Source organism: Clavelina lepadiformis, chromosome 8 (genome assembly GCF_947623445.1).
Source record: "Clavelina lepadiformis chromosome 8, kaClaLepa1.1, whole genome shotgun sequence".
Lineage (NCBI taxonomy): Eukaryota > Metazoa > Chordata > Ascidiacea > Aplousobranchia > Clavelinidae > Clavelina > Clavelina lepadiformis.
The window spans coordinates 13,867,018-13,882,478 of NC_135247.1; the positions used below are offsets into that span (position 1 = coordinate 13,867,018).

The window sequence follows — 15,461 nt, forward strand, 5'->3', positions numbered from 1 at the left end:
TAGCTTGTAACTAAAAATTCTACCTTTTGGAAACAGCTTAACAGTGTAGTTGGAACTAGAATATGCCATATAAGCACTTAGTAATAAATAAAATTTTATTTAAAAAAAATTAAATAAACAGTGAAAAACACAAAATTCATTTTTCTTCTGATTCCGCCTCCTTTTTAGTTTCTTTTCTTTGGTGGATTTTAATGTGCTTAGACAAATGGTCCGACCTCATAAATCTTTTTTCACAGATCTGTGTAAATTATATTAAACTTTCAATGAAAAATGTCCAAAATTGTTGAGCAACAATATTTAAATGTGAGCTAAATTTACAAATGTTTCAGGCCATTTGTTTTATTACAGCGGAAAGTTGTTTATAAAGGTAAAACTCACCGTGCATTGGAACTTTTTCTCCCCCGTATGCGTGCGCAGATGCCGCTGCAGTTCATCGCTTCTTGTAAAACTTTTTCCACAAAACATCCAGTGACACATGAAAGGTCTTTCTCCGAGATGCCACCTTATGTGAGCCTAAATATACACTTTGGTATTGTAATTGCAATGTGCAGTGCGCTATAACCTCAAGTCGCTGGAGCATGACGTCACTCTGTTATACTCAATCAGGTTAAACGGATGTTATGAGCTATTGTGTTTTCTTAAAAAATATAGCTTACTTTTAGATGAGATGTTTTTCCATAAACTTTCCTACAGTTGGGAAAGTGACAGATGTGTTCTTTCTTGCCGCTTGCGCTTTTAGTTTGAGTAGGTGAGAGACAATTTGGACAACGACATCTTGCACATCTGCTAAACAAAATATAAACAACCTTGAGAAAATAAAGCTTAAACATATCCGTGGTAAAACGTAAAATAAAGCAACATACTACTAGTTTTTACCTTCTTGTAACGTTGCTGGACGGTAAATGATCTCCGATAGCCAACATGGCAGCGTGGTGTGCTGACCGGGCCACGTTGATATCAGACATAAAAGGGTCGTAAGGTGTAGGGGCAGAACTAGTCACGTGACGGCTTTCAGATAAAACCCGCTGCACCAAGTTTGGTTCTGTGGAAAAATATGTAATAAAATAAATAACAAATAAATAAACTAAATTTTTTTAAATACATAAAATTCTAAGAATTTTTATGTAATCTTTCGTTTTCTATGAGTTTCTCCTTACCTAGTCATAACTAATCAGAAAACGTTTTAGTAAGAAAAGTAAACACTTGTTTCTTTGACGTAATTTGGAAAATCACAATGATGACACCCTCCAAATACTTTTTCAAGCTACTTTACATATTTTTTACTTTAAGGAAATTGTTGTAGGCCTAGCGAAGACAAACGACAACGTCCAATATATCAAATTGCGCGCCAACTTACGCGTAAATCCGTGAGGTGAAGAGGCATAAGGATGCTGCCGGTGACCCTTCCAGCACCAATTTTCATGTGATTCAATTGGCGTTGAAAACTTTTAAAATAAAAAGTATTCTGTTTTATATTTAGAATCATATTTTTCCGGTTTTGGTTTAGCAGTTACTTTATACAAGGCCCAAGTCTTATGACTAACGATAAGTGTGTTTTGCAATACTTCCGTTAGAGCACATACCTGATAGAGTCGTGCGTTAAAGCATCGCATGGCTACGTCGGACACCGCATGCGTGGTTTGCTGGTAGTTGGCGTAAATATTGGAACTGACTGAGTTATTGGGAGGTATTATCGTGTGCTTGAAGGTGTCGGCTGGCGGTGTTGGTGGGAGATCCACCGCTGCGTTATAAATTGGACCTAAACGAATAAAAATGAACGAATTTTTTATACGATCGGCAAAGGTGTTCTGTTAAAAGCTGTAGTGTAAAATGGAAAAGTATGCTCAAAATATTTTCGCAAATAACTCTCCACAAAAAATATAATTAATTAACATCAATAGCAACCAATACATAAAAAGTAGCATAAAAGTACAAAAGACAATAACCAACATAAATATACAGTATCGTCTAAAGTCTGCAAATTTTTACAATGTACAAAACGTAACAGAAAACTTATATGTATGTTTACAGAAAACTAATGAACATACTTGTGTTATGAAATATGGTTTGCGGCTGGGGGCAATGGGTAACTAGGTCGTGTGGTGCTTTATATCCTGTAGAATCAGCAACCCAGGCTTGGTAAACTCGGTGAGATGGAGGAATGTGCAAATTGGCTGATGTTGGATAAGTGCATGGTACTTTGTAACCCTGTAAAGTCTGCGAGAAAGTTAGTTGAATTAGATTAATTTGTTACTATAAGAAAGTTTATGCAATCTGTTTCTGCGTATATAATCGCCATAATATCTGTTAAAAAAAATCAATTAAAAAGCCAGTCTTTATTCTTTTTTCGAACTTTTAACATTAGATCTTAGTTTTTAGTGAGTGCGAATATTTATTTACTTAAATGCTAATTCAGTTCGTACACAAAAAGCATCGGACAGAATTTTGATTTATATCGCCTAATTTCCTTTTCTACAATTCAGCGACATTGCAGAACGAAAATTCGTAAAATACGAAATTAAATTGAATTGAAATAAAGCAGACTGAAATTGAACTTCTTAATTCTTTTAATCACGTCATGAAGTATTCAACTCACCTGATTATTCATGTATGCAGATGTCACTGGACTGGTTGTTGTCAAAGGAGGGCTTATCATTTTTAAACTTTGTTACGATATTTTTCTATATAACCTTTTAAAAATAAAAAAAAAGTTAGAAAAATTTAGATTCTTGTTTGAAACACTGTTTAATAATCAAGAAAAATGCATTGTTTCGTAATGATGCGAAGACTATTTTAACGATTTTATTACTTCATTTAAAACCTGTCTAATTTTGTATAAACTTATCTAAGATGTTCTGCCACTATTTTGAAAAAGAGCTCTGAAGACCTTGAATTGACTGTACGTCTCGCCTTCAAGAAGAGACAGGCTAAACTGACGATCGTAATCAAGCTTCTCACATTTTTATACGACAACTGTCTTTCCTTAATCTCCTGCATTGTTGAGAGTGAGAATGTTGAAACGGTTGGGCCGTACAGAGGCACGCTGACGTCATTATCTTTTTTTCTATACTTCTGCTTTTAATTATGACGAGCCTCGGTTTGCTGATTACACACGTGGAGTTTTTTAATTTATTAACACAAGCTATATAATGTTTCTAACAAATATGATAGTAAAATTATCTAAGTTTTTATCTTTCCATGATTCTATTTGCAGGTATGTTTATCTAAACCAATTTAGATAAATAACATTTTCTTTAACACAAGATACAAGACGATTTTTACTATTTTATGCTAACTACAAGCTTATGTCACGATGTAAACTTTTAAAATCTTACGCTGTGTCAGTAAAATGTGTATAAAGCTACGTTCGAAATATCAAAACTTCAGGTAAATATTATCCATAATCTGTAAACGTGTATAATCTTGACTTTAATATACTTAAGTTGTACAATTCTGAAATGTATACTGTATACGAACCAAAGTTATATAGTTTATACCCCAAAATTGTTAGAAAATCTTTAACTTTACGAATAAAATGCAATAATGTTACAATTTTTCTAAATTAACTAATTTTTCTTAAAAAAATATCAGCGGCGACTGGTTTTCCTTAAAATTTTACTCAATTTGTTAACTGGTATAAGTTAGCACAATATGTAACATCAAGCGCATGTCATCTGTGTTCGATTATCACGCCTCATTTCAACCGCTTTGATCAATTCCACTTGAGCGGAAAGACCGCTCTGATCTCCGTTTCAATTGCCTTTATGATGTCACAATTTATCCTCTCAGGTACACAAAGATGCGCTTTGTTCTCGTAACGCAAGTAGAAGATTATTAAACGAAGGCGTCGTTTACCGATCCGAATGGCACAAAAGGGCCCCTGGTCTGATCTATGCGCTGCCGACTGAGAGTTGCGCGGCCAGGCAGTCTAATTGAAATCGGTTTATTTCCATTGATTTCACTGATTGTGGATCTCCGCCTTTTGTACCGCCCTGTTCCCCATTGTCCACCGACAAAAGACTCGCTGTGTATTTGTAGGATTAAATCACGTTTTTCTTCTCTCGCTAAATATTCGCCGACTCCCGTATTTTTTCTTTCTCTTTTAACGATTATCTGCGATCGAATATTTGAAAGTCATGTTTTATAATCGATTAGATGAAAGCACTACAACCGAAAATAGACATCAAAGACCGATCACTTCTATTCGAGCTTTGATCTGGGACAAATTATTTTAATTAATTTCTGTATGCATTACGTGCCGTCTTAGAAAAAAAATTCCGCAAGTATGAATGGGGAAATCTATTAATTGGGCGTAGAATTTTTGCCCAATGCAACCGCGGGCTTTTGAAGTAGGCTCGAGAACACATGCTGGCGTGGCTTTATAACAGGGTTTATCCAGCCTCATCAAATAAGTTCTCTATCGACTGTTTGAAGTGGATTTATATCAGCCAAGTAGAAGCGAGTTTTTAAAAACGCAAAAACTTCAGTAAATGCATACTGGAAAGCCCGATGTAAATCTTCAAAAAGATTTAAAATGTTTATTTTCTTTATTTTTATGAACAATAAATGTTTATTTTTGTCCCTACGTAGAACGAAAATCGATATTCTTTTGTCCATAGCTATTCTTCAAATATTATAATTGCTAGAACCATAGCCTTATGGTATGCGATTTGTTGTGTCATATATGCAATATACAACGCTGTAATATTTATCGAATGGAAGTTGCTCTTTGCTTCAGGTTCGTATACGGATGTGATCAGTTGATTGTATACAATATGCAAGTGATGTTTGTGTGTTTGAAAATAATAGTAGCACCAGCGTATCGTCACAGAAGCTATTGCCGTGCGGTACTCGACTGAAGTTCTTTTGAAGTAAATGCTCTAAGACAATGTACGTTGGTCGACCCACCGCCTCAAAAATGCTTCGTTTTTATGTTTTGCCTATTTCAAACCAACTAAACAAACAAACTGGAGAAACGTGGGCGGGGCGAAAAAACAACTAAGGTGCCCCGATACCCTTGTGAAATTAACCGGCGCCATTTTGTTAATAAAGAACCATTTCTCAAGCACCGAAGCCCTTGAGCGGCAAAGCGCCTTTCTACTGTAACCGAACAAGAAGGTTTTTGCTGATTAAAAATATTGCATTATCATGTTTACGAAATCTGGTACTTCAGTTGTAAGTGACTTGGTTGCATAGCAGACGTACAAGATCGTGACATCACGTGACTCCGAGCGGCGCTGATCCTGCTTTGGCTAAACCGGCCGTCCATAATTACATGCAACTTGGAACGTGTCACACCGATATTTATATTAACCTATATATCTTAACATTTTACCGGTAAAATGTTTTAATGTGAGTTCATTGTATAGTTATAATGTGCTATAATCAACTCAATAAGTATATTGTAATGATAATAATTATTGCAATACGAAGTGACGACAACACTATCTATAATTCTATATTTTCTGATAACATACGCCTTATTGTTTGCTTTGTACTACACGACAAACATCTCAGTTGGTGATCGGAAATACAATACGCGAGCCGCTGTTTTCCCCATTCCTTCCATTCCTTTTTTACAAGGATATTCAGTTACACCACACTGACTATAGGAAAGTGAAATGCCTGAAATCAAAGAATGTTCATTTTTATACAAAAACCTGCTTGTTTTGATAACAAGAACCTTTGAGCCGGGATAGAAAACCTGATATGACATTCGGTAAATCATGTCCCATACAACGCTAAGGCTCAGCCTAACTCATGTTTACATAAAATACACCTCAGATTTCCCACCTTCTTGATGTCTTTGTTTTAAAAATCTGGGAACTTCTTATTTTGCTCATTATTTCTTTCAATAATGTCTACACTGATGCAAGTTGCTCGTTTGGTGACGCTGGAAAATGTTTCTTGAAAGGCGTTGATCAACGTTTACAAAATTAAAGTAATTGTATAACATAAAACTTTTCAGCAATGCTTGCGTATTGTGAGACTATACATCGTCTTACAATTGTTGATTGGTGAAAACACTTCACGATTATAATTGTTACAGAGACGGGCTTAAGGAGTGAAATTAATTTTACTTTTTGTTGCTCTATGGAAACCACAAAGTTTGTTGCTAGCTAGTGATAAATTGCCTTTTACAAAAAAAAAAACAAATACAATATTGCGCCTCACTAAAATTTGTTTATCATTGCTAGTTTCGATTCAGTTTAATGTCACGCAATTACTGATTATAATCACATATACTAATATAACTGAATTTTAAACATTTACTAGAGTTTTTCGGAATACTTTGCGGTTCTGATATACTAGGCATGTGCAACCTTTTTCACTGGAGGGCCAAATACAAAATTTTGAATGACAACGCGGGCCACATGATTTTTTCAGAAAAAATTAGTATCATAAAACGACTTTCCTATGCAGTTTATATAGTTAAGAAATAGATTTAATGTAGTCCACGACACGAAAATTTCCATTGCTTTGATGTAAACTGCATCAAATAGTGATGGCTAGTATGAACTTCTAACATTTTGCTGAGCACCACGCGGGCCGCACTGCGGCCCGCGGGCCACTGGTTCCACATGTCTGTGATACAGCATAGCATATAACCTATTCTTTTGGCCAAGTCAACACTGTTAGAGTAGGCTTATCGGCGGATAAGACAAAATGTCCTTATTAGGATTTATGCTTACTTTTCTTAATCTTTCCAAGTATGCATTAAAAAGTTAGTTCTATTTCGATAAAATTATTTTCAAATTGCCAAAACGTTTCCTCGCATCAATACTTAGATCCACAGCGTCATGTAGCGGTAAAATGAGAGTAATACCAAAGTGCAAAGTAAACAACGGCTCATTCAAGCGGTAATCTTCTTTAAGTTCTTAGCTGATAGATAAAATTGAAACTATTTTAGCTGATTGGAAAATTAATTCTTTTCAATTTAGGTTATTACAACAAAGTTAAGCTCTCAGTCTTTTTTATTCCAGTAGGCTATGATTGGTTATTCGTTTATAATTAGAGGAAACCGACTGTACATCTTATTGCCGCCGTTAATTACTGTACTTGACAGAGTATACTTTTGAATTAAAAATTTGAAGATAAAATCTTATCGAATGACTCATGATTTTAAACTAAAAACTTCCAGCTACGTTTGCATCGATACATATGCCCAAGAAACCATAGAAAATATTTGCAAAAATAATCTGCCTGCAACATAAACCACGGAGGTGATCTCAAAACCAAGTTACACAGTGGGTGAATGTAATAAGATGAATCAATTAATAATCAAGCAATCAAGTAATTTCTCAGGTGATGTAACAAACAATATCACTGCTTACCAGACCATCGCTTTGGGCTCAAATCCCGGTCTGTTTTTAGGTGGTGAAGTTTACTCAGTCTTCCATCCTCTCTCTTGGTTGGTAAAACAAGTACAACCGAATTGGGGGCAGAATACTGTACCCGCTCCAGTGCGCCTGGTTACAGAACTTTATTCCAACTAAGGCAGAAGTGACATACGCACATTATTGTTATTATTAATCAATTAATATATAGCAAACTGAATAGAAACAAACTGAGGATATGACGAGTTCGTTTAAATGGCTTATCGTTTTAGATCTTGTTCAATGAATGCTTGTTGTAGTGCAACTACTGTACATAAGTAAAAGTATTTTGTTGCTAATACCGAATAAGTTATAATTTCAAATGAACATGAGTTGTCAGGAGTTCAATCCAGAACCACTGTCATTGTCATGTCATCAACTACTATTGTCATCGAAACATCGAAAATGCTGTTTAACAATGTTATTGTTAACAACTACCTCTGCGTATTACACTTTACTTGACTCCTTAATAACTATCAATTTATTAGAGAAATGTCTAACAACCATACGTACGTAATGATAAAGGCTACACTACAACTGACTTTATGCTTATATGTTCAGATTATATTATCAGTTAAAGTGGAGTATCGTATCGACTTTGAAATTTTCATGGAAGCTTTGGATGTTAGCGTTTTATGGTATAATCATTCTTTTCCAGCCAGGGTGCTGCGGTACCCTGGTGTGCCATTTCCAACACTCAGGGCTGCCGCGAGTTTTCTTACTTCATATTTATATTAGCAGCGACTCCGGCACTCAGGCTTAGGTTTCATGAAATGAAGGGATAATTGCTTGCATTGGCGTCGATTTTTTTGAAAGAAAATGAAAAATTTGTGGGAGCGAATTAAATATGTGGAATTTTCCCATTGTGAGAACGTTGGAGCGGCACAACGTCTGATTATATATTACCACTGGATGCCGCAAAATATTTATCTCTTCTGTTGAGTGCCGTAAGCCTAAAAAGGTTGGGAACCACCAGTATAATGTTTGATGATTTCTAAAGTTTAAAGCATGTTGATTTAGAGATGTTGGTGACATGAAGGTAATATTTTTTTAGTATTTGCAATATATATGAATAGTTGGTTGTTTGTTTTTGACTGACTACTTGATTTTCCAGTAACTGTTATGAAACTTCTAATTAGTAGCCACATATTTTTAAAGCGGCTACTAAGATACCCTCTGTCTTCCAAGTACCTTGGCAACGACGTCAACCTTTTTGTTTGTTCAGTCAGTTTGCAGAAGTATTTTTGAAAAAATTTCACGCGTCCGTGACGTCAGTGCAATTCCATAACTACAATATCTCAGCAGCGTTTCTTCTTTATGGTTTCCCAGAAACTCAGTTGCGCAAGATATTGTATAACCTGCACAAGGATATTTAACAAAATGCATGCAGTGGTTGGCACGCAGACAGTGGTAGAGATTTTAGCCTAATTTACATGACTAAGCACTTGATTTTCCGGTGGTAGTGGCAAGTGTTATTCTGTAAAATCCGAGTTTAACAATTTGTGCTACCATCAATGTTGTACTTATGAGAGATATCGTAATCTACTTGTGCTTAAGGTATAAGATTATAATTGCATTAAATACAGATTCTAAGACTCATAATCGATTAGAGGGAACAGAACATTTTTCCTAAAATTTTAATTTACGTTTAATGAACAAATATTAACCATGATCGATTGCAAATAATATAAAATTCTTCCACCAATTTATCTGAGAAATTCTAGAGAGATAGAATTTTGTTTGCACGATAAGAATTATGTAGTAGTGTGCTCGGAAAAGGTGAGCCGGAGTCATACATACGTGTATTGTTCAGCCCTGTTTTGGTTTGAAAGGAAGTATTGCACTAATAACAGAAACGGTAAAATGCTATATCACATATTACAAGATTTCTATTTTTCTTCTCAAAAGCTATATCGTGCATAGAAAATTGGTTGTTTATAATAATTGCTGATTTCTGAGTGTTCAGTAACAAATAGAAGAATGGATGAAGGGTAAGTAAACATGGACAGAACATTTAGCTTACATCAGTATAACAGAATAATTTTCTTGCGTATAAATCAATCTAATTAATGTGTTTAGATCTGAGGTTCATGCGTCTTATCTTCACGACGACACAAGTAATTCTTTTTTGCTTTTTTGTTTTTGAAGTGAATGCGGGATTTATTTATTTTGTTAGTTATTATAGGTTACTTTCATTATGAGACATAAATTTTGTAAATGTATAATTTCCAGATTAATTTTGTAATCGGTTAGAAGGAAAAAAGCACAACAAAATATCCTGTTAATTAAAAATTGTCTTAACATCCAGGTTACGTAGTCTCGAGGGAACCGTCCATAAGTGCAATTTCTGGAAACACAAGTGATGACGATGGTAGCCATCACCACCACGAAGAAAGACCTGCTCATTATTATTACCATATGAACAAAGGAAGCCAACATGGCGAAAAGGAACCTGTCGACCTTGACAAGGGCCACAACGAAGAACCTGGTAAATAGCCCTATGCTAAACTTTACCAGAGAAATAATTAAGATGTTGCCTGAAACCTCACTGTTCTCATAAGACAATAAATAGAACATATAAATCATTTTTGGTATGTTGTATAAACAACTCTGCGAAAAACTTGCCACGTTTTCTTTCTGTAGGTTGCGGATGTAATCCCACATCATTTTGGGGAAAATGTGCTATTTTCTGGGGCAATCAGTGCGGATGTGAATCCACTGAAAAATTTGTCATCGGGTTCAAGCGAGTTGGAGGACGAGGTTTGTTTGAAAAATTTAATATATAAAATGTATAAAAACTTAATTCAGCGATTAAGTTTTTAGGCATCAGGAATTTTAATAAACAAAATTTAAGGATTTAAAAAACATAACAAGCGTTGCAGTTTCTCACGAAAGATCAAGTTTTAAAATACCTTTGAAATGCTCTAAAATTAACATCGGTTATTGTTGTGTAGTTTTCATCTGCATTCTGTTCTGGGCGTTTTTCTGGTCGATCACCGCTCTCGGAGGGGGTTATTCCTTGCCTGGTGGAAGCCTTTTCGGTAAAATTTTGTATCATTGCCTAATCTGTGACAAATATATGTTTTGAAAAATAAAACTTATGCTCTGTATTGAATGCTGTTTACACTTAGGAATAATCATGGTGTTTCTTTTCGGCATCGTTGGTGAAACGCTGATTGTGCTTATTCCAATGCCATATGATTTACCAAATCTGCCGCCTTTGTTGGGTAAGTTATGGTCATTTTATTTAGAAGCAAAAAATAAGAAAAGTAATAAGTTTAACAATAATTACAGGGAAGTAAAGTAAAGGAATTGTATAAATAGTCCTTTTCGTATTACGTCATTCTATTGAAGATTTGCAAGACTTGTTTGCTTCAATGCAACCGCTTTTTGTCATCTGACCTTTTTTAGCATCTTTGTTTATTGGCATTTTTCTGCGCAATGTTCCCGTGGTCAACGTTGCAAAGTACATTGATCCTGATTGGGCCTTCACTCTGCGTCAAATGGCACTAGGAATTATTCTGGGTGAAGCGGGTGTCGAAGTTGATAAGGAGGTGGGTCAACTACACAAAACACAACCAAAGTAGATCCCTATCGCACATGTTTAGCAAACACTTCCGTTATTTGAACCACTTTAAAACGTAGATGATGCGAAAGCTAAAGACGGTTGTCCCGCGATTGTCGTTCTCTCCATGTCTCACCGAGGCTATTGCTTGGGGAGTATTCTCGCATCTGATCTTAGGTTTACCTTGGCTTTGGTCTTTCATGCTTGGGTAATATACAGCTTTAGGTTTTCTATATTGCCTTCATTAATAAGAAAAAACATATAGTTGCTTCTTTAAAGCAGTTTGCATTTAAACATATATATGAAATATATTGGCTGCCTACAGGCAAAAATTATTATTTTATGCAGATTTGTATGCGGTGCAGTTGCTCCTGCGTGCGTTGTGCCTTCCATGATCAAGTTTCAAGCTGCTGGACTCGGGGTAACTTTTTACCTCACTTTCTCTTGTAAATTCAAAATGAACTTTCCGTAATGCAATCGTTGAAGAGTAATGTTTGTGGTGTTGTAATTCGAAATGATTAGCATACATGGCGAAATGCATTTTACGTTCATTTGTTATAGGTTGCACACGGCGTACCTACTCTTTTGATGGCAGCAGCTTCCATTGATGACATCATTGCTATCAACGGATTTAATATTATCTTAACTGTGACGTTTTCTACTGGTAATTATTTGTTCTTTAATGAAATTGAATTATACAAAACATGCCAAAAGCTGCACAAGTATGTGGTATTGTGCACTACGATAAGTTACACGTGTTTTTCATTTTGTTTCAAAGGTGGAATTGGATTTGATCTACTCAATGCCTTATTTGAAGTTTTGTTTGGCCTTGCATTTGGCATAGTATGTGGTATCCTAATGTGGATATTTCCAGATCCAAGGCAGGTGAGTGACATTTTTAAAACTTTATCTCAAAACAATTAAACATGTGAGCAAGCATTGTCATAAAATTCGACTTATACATCAATAAAGTACGATGGTTTATTTACGTTTAAGAAAAGTCTCAGTTTTTGTTGGATGCAGTTTTTCTGTTTTTTTTCGACAGCACAACGTCGTTCGTGATCGGACTGTTCTTCTGATTGGCACATCGTGGTTTCTAATTTTTATGACGAATATCATTGACGTGCCAGGATCTGGAACCCTGGGAACATTAACTTGTTCTTTTGTGGCTTCCTTAGGATGGCCCGAAGATCAGATGGTAGGTTGCCTACGGCAAATATCCAATATGTTGTAAAGGTATCTGGTATTGGAAGCTAAATATTAGCATCGATGTTTGCTTGTACAGGAGGCAGTAGGAAAACATTACAAAGCACTTTGGTTTCTCTTCCAACCGTTACTTTTTGGGTTAACTGGAGCCAATGTTGACCTAAGCTTGATGAGTGGTGAAACAGTTGGTAATTTGACTTTTATTGCTTTTAAACAAGCTTGACAAACTTTGATTCTAAATTCTTCTTTTTAATAATTCAATTTTGTCGCATTTTACAACTAGATAAAGATATAGCATAAACGTTTATCGTTAAGTGCTTGCAACTACATTTTCAAAAAATCATTTTACGATTTTAAGCGATTTTAAACAAACCCAATAAACCACAAAAGACCCTTTTTATTTTTAGTAAACTCAGTGACTTATAGAAAACACGCATTAACCTTGTTTTCTTAAATATAATCCACACAGGTCTCACAGTTGCATGCATGTTGATATGCTTGTTTATCCGACTTACAGTAGCTGGTAATGCAGTTTCTTTTCTCGGATGGACTCATAAGGAAAAGTTTTTAACTGCCATCTCGTGGATTCCCAAAGCTACAGTCCAGGTATAGGCATTTCAGTAGAAAGAATTGTTTTCTGATTGGTATAAATCCAGAAATCGTAAAAGTAAAAGAATTATAAAATTGTTGAATTCCAGGCGGCTATTGGTGGAACTGCTTTGCAGTCCACTCAATCTTTATGCGGCCCGGCAGATAAAAAATGGCCCCCGTTATGCAACGATACGAGTACAGCAGGTACGTTTTTTGGTGGTTTATAGTATTCAAGTTCACTTAGCTCACCCAGAGTAGATTTGGAAGGGATTGTTGATTGATATGTCAGTTGGTTCAAGTTAGTGTCCAGTCTACAAACTTCTAGATCTATTACTTAGTTAAAACTGGCAAAACATTTAAGGGATGTTCAGAGATGAGCAGTACCGAAATACTTTACCGCGGTTCTTTTTCATTACCAATACCGATACGGTCGGTACTTTTCTAAAAGTACCGAATCACTTTTTTCAAGAAACATAAGTCGGTCCTGTTCTCGGTACTTCTAAAATGATTACTTCAAGGCTTGAGAAGTATGTTTTTAAAACTTCATTTTAATTAAAACTTAGTGCCCATTTTAGGGCTTTTTGTTCTTTTTTAATCTAAAAATGTCTAATAAAGTCGCGAAGAGTAAACTCACATATTTTTTGACCTGAAATAACCTTTAGCGGGTCATAATATCGGCAAAAATTGCACTTCCAACAGGATCTGCTGTACAAAAAGTACCGGTACCGGGTACCGGCAAAGTACCGAATTATTTTGTTGAAATAGTACCGAATACCGGAACAGTCGGTGCATTTTTTGCCAAGTACCGGTACCGTTACCGACGGTTCTTTCGAAGTACCGACTGCCCACCTCTGGGAATATATAAAAATGCCAATGATGATAGTTAAAGATTTATTTAAGCTAATATTAGAATCCTTTCCCGGAATTTCATCGTGACGTAATTTCATTAATTTTGAGATATAAATTTCCAGCCCCAAACGACACACTTTCTGCAACAATGGCGCCTAAAACGACAACAGTTCCATCATCTAATGTCACTCAGACCACTACTCCGCCCTCCTGTTTGACAGAGTATGGCTATCCATCGCCGAAACTTTGCGAGAACTACTATAGCTACGCTACAACAGTAAGAAGCTTTTCTGTTTTTAACAGAATTAATTGTTGTTACTATACTTGAACAAATATTGAATGCCAAAAACTAGAATGTAGAGAAAATTTCTGACGTAAGAATTTACTAACCACGTCATGTTGAACGTAGATTCTGCAAGTGTCCGTCATCGTCATCATATTCACTGCTCCTATCGGAGTCTTTCTCATCGGATTAGCCGGACCAAGGTTGTTGACTGTTGGAGCTCCTCCTGATGAGGAAGAAGGAAAGGTGAGTCCGTCCGAGCATTGTTTGATCTACAAAGTTTACCAGATTTTAACTTTAATTTACTAAAGTGGAATTTCTTTAACGATACCAGTATCAATCATTTTATTTACATGTCGGACCTGCTGTGTTATAAAATTTTTACATAGGAGAAAAAATCCAGCGAAAAGATAGAAATGGAAAATGTAAATGAAATGCACGGTGGGTAAAATTCTTATGCTAAACGTTTATGAAAAATTGATCACTATTGCAAATCATACACGACGTAGCTTATCAAGTAATAGCGTTCATGAGGCTTTAGCAATCGGTAAACTACTGATTTGTGTTATAATTCTATTTAATCAACTATGGGACTTTGCAAGGCTAATACAGAGTGATCTTCTTTTTTAGAATACGACAACCCCGATTTTCAAGTTGATGGCCTGGAGGGAGTAACTCCGCCGCCTATGTACTCTGAAGAGAGTCTGGTTAAGACAAGAATGTGAACAAGTGAAGCGCTTCAAAGTTCTATTCATGTATATTGACAGTAGTATTTCGCTCTTTTACAGTTTTGATGAAAATCACGTTTCCCGACAATTTTCTAAAGTTGCGTTATTGTTTGAATCGCCAACCAAATAATCGAAAAGCAAAATCTAAAAATGTAACCACAATTCAGAAATGGAAACGGGCACAATGTTTAGGTCTGAGCATGACAATTAATTATACCGCTCGATTGCCCGAAAGTGAAACTTATTAAATGAGTTAAACGTGTGAAGTTGACTAATCCTGTGAAAGAAATCACAACATGCCAACTGCGGTTTTTTGTTTGCGATAAAAACAAGCGGTTGCTGAGCTTAAGCGAAATTATCAATAAATCTAGTAAAATTATCTGTAAATCTTTGCTCATATACTTTACATTGTAAAAACTGTTTGCATGCATGCAGGCCCGAATTACGCTTTAAAATATTTTCAAGTTTAGCCCGATTTCTATTTCTGCAGCAAATCGACAATCAATGTGCTTTTTAAAACCTGCTCTAATTGTGTTTATATCCGTATTTATCAACTGGTAACGTGATACGGTGTAAGTCTTAAATTTGCCTTATGCATGTCGTTTATTACTTCCATTTTTTTTTCTTTGTCATTTTTGGAGTGATGTTAATATTAGATTAACACAGTATTTAGTTAATTACAAATTTGAAAAAATTACTATCTTGTTTATTAAATAGCATCTAATATCTAGGCCTGCAATTTTTGAATTAACCGTTTTCCTAATTTGTTCACCATGTAAATATAAGTAGCATATTGAATACAAGCAAGGTTATAACTGCATGTTAGACTGAAAACTTCACAATAAGCATTAAGGTCTTTGCAC

At 35.4% G+C, this 15,461-nt stretch overlaps 2 protein-coding genes across 4 annotated transcripts; one reads left to right on the forward strand and one right to left on the reverse strand.

Moving 5' to 3' along the window:
- Positions 1–77: 77 nt before the first annotated feature.
- Positions 78–2,696, reverse strand: LOC143469074 (uncharacterized). Of its 3 annotated transcripts, none has more exons than XM_076966634.1 (8): positions 2,597–2,696; positions 2,049–2,208; positions 1,584–1,759; positions 1,358–1,445; positions 877–1,042; positions 657–786; positions 379–513; positions 78–238 (listed from the first exon to the last, which is right to left on the reverse strand). In XM_076966634.1, exons 1-8 carry the CDS (start codon positions 2,654–2,656, stop codon positions 137–139), a joined length of 1,017 nt encoding a protein of 338 aa, XP_076822749.1. In that variant the 5' UTR covers positions 2,657–2,696; the 3' UTR covers positions 78–136. The 3 variants fall into 3 exon arrangements, with proteins under 3 accessions (XP_076822749.1, XP_076822748.1, XP_076822747.1); XM_076966633.1 differs by having other exon boundaries at positions 657–783; positions 2,049–2,217; positions 2,597–2,693; XM_076966632.1 differs by having other exon boundaries at positions 2,049–2,217; positions 2,597–2,693.
- A 6,585-nt stretch (positions 2,697–9,281) lies between these two features.
- Positions 9,282–15,398, forward strand: LOC143468854 (sodium/hydrogen exchanger 9B2-like). The gene is made up of 19 exons (XM_076966299.1): positions 9,282–9,367; positions 9,456–9,493; positions 9,685–9,864; positions 10,020–10,136; positions 10,331–10,417; positions 10,508–10,603; positions 10,788–10,930; positions 11,022–11,149; positions 11,290–11,362; positions 11,503–11,605; positions 11,720–11,826; positions 11,987–12,139; positions 12,227–12,335; positions 12,617–12,753; positions 12,846–12,942; positions 13,710–13,864; positions 13,997–14,116; positions 14,260–14,311; positions 14,501–15,398. Exons 1-19 carry the CDS (start codon positions 9,357–9,359, stop codon positions 14,593–14,595), a joined length of 2,001 nt encoding a protein of 666 aa, XP_076822414.1. The 5' UTR covers positions 9,282–9,356; the 3' UTR covers positions 14,596–15,398.
- The last annotated feature ends 63 nt before the right edge of the window (positions 15,399–15,461 follow it).